Source organism: Telmatherina bonti (assembly GCF_933228915.1).
Source record: "Telmatherina bonti genome assembly, chromosome: 19".
NCBI classification, from domain to species: Eukaryota; Metazoa; Chordata; class Actinopteri; order Atheriniformes; family Telmatherinidae; genus Telmatherina; species Telmatherina bonti.
This window is the reverse complement of record NC_136617.1, coordinates 23,178,388-23,185,887: the sequence shown is the minus strand read 5'-3', so window position 1 is coordinate 23,185,887 and position 7,500 is coordinate 23,178,388. Positions and strand designations below refer to the sequence as shown.

The 7,500-nt window shown below is 43.8% G+C and overlaps 1 protein-coding gene across 1 annotated transcript in view; it reads right to left on the bottom strand.

Annotated features, from left to right (window-relative positions):
* LOC306769673 (putative acyl-CoA dehydrogenase 6) overlaps nt 1-7,500 on the bottom strand; it is a 22,209-nt gene that overhangs the window by 1,255 nt on the left and 13,454 nt on the right. The window contains 5 exon segments of the mRNA XM_079258363.1: nt 3,310-3,471; nt 3,829-4,002; nt 4,210-4,377; nt 5,566-5,717; nt 5,719-5,750. Coding sequence (XP_079114489.1) covers nt 3,310-3,471; nt 3,829-4,002; nt 4,210-4,377; nt 5,566-5,717; nt 5,719-5,750 — 688 coding nt within the window.

Sequence of the window (7,500 nt, the reverse complement as noted above, 5' to 3'; positions counted from 1 at the left end):
ACCGCACAAATGCAAAGGCTTTTCATTTCTGGGCACAGTGGACTTGATTTGTTACAGGCAACAGCAGACCAATTCATTCATAGCCTTAAGTCACTGTAAAGGTTATTTACCAACATGTTGATATCATTAAGACTAGATGACTTCTGAAAAAACTCTGTTCTGTCTCTTTTAAAAACACCAACAGGTTACTATGATGCTCTTCATTTGGCTTCATGCCAGTTTTTTTTTTTTTTTTTTTTTTGTTCACAAATATCTTACAGGGAGAAATTAATCACTGCTAGTTTTAAGTTCACATTCCTGCAGAGTTGAGTCAGCAGTGTCAACTGCCTCCGTCTTATCTGTGGTATTATGGGTCAAAAGGACAACTACATGCATTCACTAGAGAAACATTTCTCTACAACACTGCTTAATCAAATCTAAGAACTCTTCAGAACTTAAAACAAAAAGAACTGATTCACCAAAGTGAATAAAAGCACATAAATATAGAGCTGCCTGCATTGTACACTTTACTACTATGTGCTCGACTCACAGAGGGATTTTTGCACGGTCTGCATTTAGGTCCCTATCTGGTGTGGTGGATCCTGGCCTCTCTTGCTCTTGTGCTCACTGCCCGTTCCATGTCCATGCATCGGCGCCTCTGTGCTGTCTTTCAGACCAGCCTTCACTAGCCACTGGTCAGGTCAGAAGTACATGTCATGCAGAGGTTTATGCTTCCATGATTCCTCTTCCTCTTCAATGAAGATTTTCAGCTGCCTGAGGAACTGAGCGATTCTTCACTGGAGGCTATGTTGTTAATGTAATTCTGGATCCTCATTGCTTCATATTAAATCGTTACTCTGTCACTCATCCCCCCCCCCCAGCCTCACCCTCTTCGCCTAGGGTTCATGTGAATGTTGGGCTTGTGTGGTTTTGAATATTAGTGACTTTTACTTCCTCATTTGGCCAGACTATTAGACCTTATATTTCATATTAGGAGGAATTCATCCATCCATCCATCCATCTTCTGCCGCTTATCCGGGGTCGGGTCGCGGGGGCAGCAGCCTAAGCAGGGAAGCCCAGACTTCCCTCTCCCCAGCCACATTTGCCAACTCTGCGGGGGGGATCCCGAGGCGTTCCCAGGCCAGCCGAGAGATGTAATCCCTCCAGCGTGTCCTGGGTCTTCCCCGGGGTCTCCTCCCAGAGGGACGTGCCTGGAACATCTCACCAGGGAGGCGTCCAGGAGGCATCCTGACCAGATGCCCGAGCCACCTCAACTGGTTCCTCTCGATGCGAAGGAGCAGCGGCTCTACTCTGAGCCCCTCCCGGATGACTGAGCTCCTCACCCTATCTCTAAGGGAGAGCCCGGCCACCCTGCGGAGGAAACTCATTTCAGCCGCCTGTATATGAGATCTCGTTCTTTCGGTCACGACCCACGACCCACAAAGTCGATGATTGAACTGCGGCCCAGGGAATCCTGATGCCAGGTGTACATATGGACACTCTTATGCTGGAACATGGTGTTCGTTATAGACAATCCATGACGAGCACAGAAGTCCAATAACAAAACACCATTTGGGTTCAGAGGGGGGGGACCATGCCTCCCAATCACTCCCCTCCAGGTCTCACTGTCATTGCCCACGTGAGCATTGAAGTCCCCCAGCAGAACAATGGAGTCCCCAGAAGGAGCACCCTCCAGCACTCCCTCCAAGGACCCCAGAAAGGGTGGGTACTCTGAACTGCTGTTCGGTGCATAAGCACAGACAACAGTCAGGACCCGTCCCCCCACCCGGAGGCGGAGGGAAACTACCCTTTCATCCACCGGGGTAAACCCCAACGTGCAGGCACCAAGCTGGGGGCTGATGAGAATGCCCACACCTGCTCGGCGCCTCTCACCATGAGCAACTCCAGAGTGGAAGAAGGTCCAGCCCCTCTCGAGGTTACTGGTTCCAGAGCCCAAGCCATGCGTCGAGGTGAGTCCAACTATATCTAGTCGGAACTGCTCAACCTCGTGCACAAGCTCAGGCTCCTTCCCCACCAGAGAGGTGACGTTCCACGTCCCTAGAGCCAGCTTCTGCAGCCGGGGATCGGACCGCCAGGGTCCCCGCCCCTTGCTGCCGCCCAGCTCACATTGCACCCGACCCCTACGGCTCCTCCCGCAGATGGTGAGCCCACGGGAGGTGGGGCCCATGTAACCCTTTTGGGGCTGAGCCCGACCGGGCCCCATGGGCGAAGGCCCGGCCACCAGACGCTCGCTCTCGTACCCCGCCTCCAGGCCTGGCTCCAGAGGGGGGTCCCGGTAACCCGCGTCCGGGCAAGGGAACATTCATGCCCAGGTTGGTCGTCATCATAGGGGTCTATGAGCCGTGCTTGGTCTGGTCCCTCCCCTAGACACCTGTTTGCCATGGGTGACCCTACCAGGGGCATAAAGCCCCCGACAACATAGCTGCTAGGATCTTCGGGACGCACAAACCCCTCCACCACGATAAGGTGACGGCTCAGGGAGAGGATTAGGAGGAATTATAAATGAAAATTCTGTTCACTAAAAAAAACACAAACAAACAGAATTTTATTTAAGGCATATGTAAATGTTGTCCTGGCTATTTTGAATCACTTTCAAAGTAAGGAGACATGAGAAAAAACATTTATAAACTAATGTTGATTGAATTTAACGAGAGATTAAAATGTATCGTCTGTCTGTTGCTCTTGTTAAAATAACTCTTTGTTGCATTTATCATCTGTCACCTAAGCACAGCAGCGTTCATGAAAACCTATATATGTATGGTTACAGCCCACACTATGCCCCCTTTTGCACACCACAGGTGCCAAAATCGCTTATGCACAGGATATGCCTGTGCATCGCAGCCAGCAGCTCCTCCTCCAACCTTTATTACTTTTCTGTCCTTGAGATGCACTTAGAAACTCACATCTATCAAGATGGTGTGCTGATATTGATTTCTGGGGTCATGGGAAGCCAGAGGAAGGCAAAAAAAAAGAGATGAAGAGGCACAAAATGGAGAAAGGAGACCGGCATCAGTTGTTAAAGAACTGCCTGTTCTTGTTGCTAAGGGTACAGCCTGGTGGCTCCAGCAACATGTTTAGGAGGGTTATTTCACTACAAAATGATTTGGAGCTTCATTGTTTTTTTGTCTTACTGTATGATTTGAAAACGTTTTTTTTTTTTTTAACTGAATTTAATTAAAACAATGTTTCTGGTGATACCAGGCAGTGTTACTGGTTGTATGAAGCACAGAAACAGCTTTTTCCACTGTGTAAACTCTGTGCCTCAGTATACTCATGAAGATGTAGCTTATGCTGCATTAATATCTCTACCTGTAGCGCGATAGAGGAGGGAGCGGAGCAGCTCAACCTCCGTCTGAAGCTCAGCCAACCTGAAGTGAACTGTCTGGTGATAAAGGACAGGTAGCTTGAAGATCTTCCTCTGACGTGTGTACTTAATGGTCTCCTGGATGATGTTGTCCATTGTAGTCACAACTGAAAAAAGTAAAAGATGAGATTGGAAGGTAATTCAGGGTAGTGCATCTTTAATTAATGCATCACTTGGTATCTGGAAGTTCTGCAGTTTAGATGTAATTAACTGCACCAGACAGCCTGGTGCATCATCTGATTCAGTCAAAGCATTTTGGTTTACTTCACTTTTAAACAGTTTCTCAGACCAGTCAGTTTAATAGCTGGAACCACATGACCTTAACTCGCATTGACACCAAAGAAGACGATAAATGGAGTGGGGAAAAAACAAAACACTAAAATAAGGAGCTTATATCTCATGAGTGAATATTTCTTTGGTGAAGGGAGTGTTTCCATTTCGTAAGTAGGCTACTATTCACTCACTATTGGCCACTGCCCAGAGCCTCTCTTCCTGGAACTGAAGCATCTGATAGGTGAAGCCCATGCCTTCCTGGCCGATGATGTTCTTGCAGGGCACGTGGACGTCATCAAAGAACACTTCAGCTGTGTCCGATGACCACATACCCAGTTTATCAATCTTCCGGGCAATGTGCACTCCTACGGTGGAAAGGTCATAAAACAGAACAAGCATTTATACTAGTACACTATTACAAAATAACAAATCCCATTTCATCACTTATAAACATGCCAAATTCATTTTTGAGGCTTGTTTCTTGAGGTTAATAATTTCTGAATAGCATATATTCACCACAATGGATCATTATTTAAGAAAACATCAGGGAAACTTCTCCTGACTGAGCTTACCTGGCAGGTTCATGGGCAAACAGATAAGAGATTTGTTCCTGTGTGGGGGTCCATCACTGGTGTTGGCAAGGAGACACATCCAGTCTGCCTGTGTACCATTGGTAGTCCACATTTTTCCTCCATTGATTACATATTCATTCCCTTTCCTCACCGCTTTGGTCTTGATACCTAGATCAGAGTAGGAGAAATTTACGAAGATGAAACTGAGAACAGAAAGCTTTATTAAAACCACTGTATGGATATATAAAGGATTACTATTATCGCTGTTAAATTAAATCACATTTGTTTCACCAATCACTTCTAAGTCTACTTATGTCCCATGTCTAGTTGAGTTTTCAACCAAATGCCTCCATTACAGTTTCAGTAACAGACAAGCAACAAACTGAGACAACGTTAAAGCATTACAACAGTAGAATTATGTTGGTGTGAATTCTGTCATCTAGTCATCCCATTGTCATAGGAAGACCACTGAGCCTGGACCTGACAAGCTGGGTCTCGTGTTGCAGTGTGCATTTTGAAGTAGTTTCGCATTTCCTATACGACGGTCTGTACACTCTTCACTGCAGTGGCTGCAAATACAGCTCAGTTCAGTTAGTGTTGGTATTTTTATCCTTTGGGTGAACCAGCTTTTCTGCGGGGGTGTTGATGGGTTTTAAGGGCACCTGGATGTTATGTTTAGATATCATTTGTAGTTTCAAACTCCACACACGAGGATATCCGTTAACCTGTTTTTCTATTTCTTGTAATGTGATGTTGGGTTATTTTCTTTCCAGATTACTAAGCCGCTCAACAGTCTGGTTCACATATAAAGAAACCAGTCAAAAGGTTGGAATCAGTTTCCCATTGGATATAATGGGAAAGTGTATCCAAACTTTTGACTGGTAGTGTAAATCAACAGGTCTTGGAGCATTTATTTTCTTGTTCTTTCCAAACATCTTGTCAGCTGATCAACAGTTCTGATGATGGCCAGTTTCAGTTGTAGTGGTTAGTGTGTATCTTTCACCTCCTCCCATGTCAACCTGATGCAGCTACCGACTGAGCTGATGAGGTCAGTGAAGCCCTTTGCTTTTTCTTTTTGGATTTTAACCTAGATGTCATCCACACATCTGAACCAGTGGTTTGGGGCATTTATTCATAGGAAGCAAGGAAAAAAAGTTTTGCAGTCTTCTATTCAAGCACGATGGATTACAGCTAGAATAAAATAAACAGCCAGTTTACCCAGAATAAAGATACACTGATCCAGAGAAATGCAGAAATCTTATAACTGTGACTGGCCTCATACTGCTCGTAATAAACTGTAAAAGAGGAAACTACAGGATAAAGAGTTATTAGAAAACAGCAGAAGAGAAGACTTACTTGAGACATCAGAGCCCGCTCCGACTTCACTGACCCCGAGACAGGCCACTTTGTCCCCCATGATGGAAGGAAGAAGAAACTCTTTCTTCAGCTCATCTGAACCAAACCTGGAAAAGACACACACACACACATACAGACCACCACAAATATTATAATGACCGCCTTACTCCTCCTCCCTGGGCAAACTAAGATCAAGAAAATGTCTCTAATATCGTAAACATCTAATCTGAATATGACTGGTGGCAAGGGTCTAAAAAAAAAAAAAAAAAAAAAAAAAAATACAAATAAGGGGTGGGGGGGGGTGTGTCAAACTCTTAAACTGTGTTGTGCAATGGTAGCAAGCCACAGCCACATTTAAAAGCCTGCCATGTTTGAGGCAATTACAGTACCGGTGGGACAGAAAGGGGGGGGCTCCCATGGTACCACTTCTCTTTCAGTGGAGCTCTCTTCATACTTGAACCTTGTTACAAGCGACTGCACATGTCTTAATTAAGCTCTTGAGACTTCAACTGTCTATTTTAATGAATTTAGTCTCACCAGCAGTTTCTAAATACCAAGATGTCACAAAACCAGCAAAGGCACAACATGGGTAGGACATTACTAAATATATTACCTCACACAACATGCTAGCCATGCAACTTCAAGCACCAAATTTGCATCAACATATAATTAAAATAATAATGACAATTTTATTGACTTTTTGAATTTTTTGTGACAAAAAAGAAGTAACACTATGATTATTAAAAGTGTGATGAATCTGCAAGGTCTTCCTCATTCATGAAACTATAACTATGCGAACACACCCACCTACCAGTTTTGCAAGGTTTCCTTAGAATGTTTAAAACTCATTTCGTTTTCAATGAGAACGTGCAAAACTGCAGCCTGATCCAATGACTGGGGCAAAGCAGGGTGGAGTGGTCCCTATCCAGGACAGATCGTCAGTGTGGCCAAAGGGCCAGCAAGTCAGCATGGGCTTTTTTTTTTTTTTGCAACATTTCCCATCTGGCGGAACGCTAAGAACCAGCATGTTGACCACAGGTATTCCTAACAACAGCAAAAGACAGCGGTAACACATTAAATAAAATTATCAACTGACTGACCTGTAGGGCTGTAACGATATGCTTTAGTCCCAATTCAATTCCGATCTTTTGAGTGCCGATTTGATTTAAATTGCGATTCTCACGATTCCTTGATATTGCCGATTTTTGTAGACTAAAAAAAATGTACAAAACTTTTGTGCTCGTCATTTTTCTTGATTTCAATTAGCTAAAAACAACACAGTAGTCAGCCCATCTTTCTGCTGCTTTAATGCCCAACAAGGCAAGTAAAAAGATAAATAAAAACAATAAAAATGACAGAAATTTGATCATGGATTATTTTTACTAATTTGAAAGAAAAAAAAAAGTGTCCTCCGATATTTTCATTTTAAACTATTTAACCACAATGAAACACATATGTCCTTTGTATCGAAGTATCTTTATCAGATGTTGAATTGGGAAATTTCAATGATACCTTTAAAAAAAATATGTTCATTTGATCTCTGTGTAATCCTTCTGAATAATAATGAATCATTTGGTAGTTTATAATTATTGTATTACAGTAAGCGAATTAGAAACCTCACTGTGGTACAACTAACCGTTTGTTACACTGTTTGACTTAATTCTAATCAAATAAAACAATTTGACAGGTTTCAAAAATTGCTGTTCCAGCGATTAGCAGGTGAGAGGCAGGGGCACAAGTCACCAATAAATCATTCACTCTCACTCATAGAGGGAAGTTAAGAGTCACTAATTAACCAAACGTGCATGTCTTTGTGAGGAAGGTGGAGTGCCCAGAGAGAACCCACACATACATGGAAACTCTGCACAGAAAGGCACCCGCTTGACCCTCCTCTCAGTTGGGGGACCACCACACCATCATACATATTCATCCGAG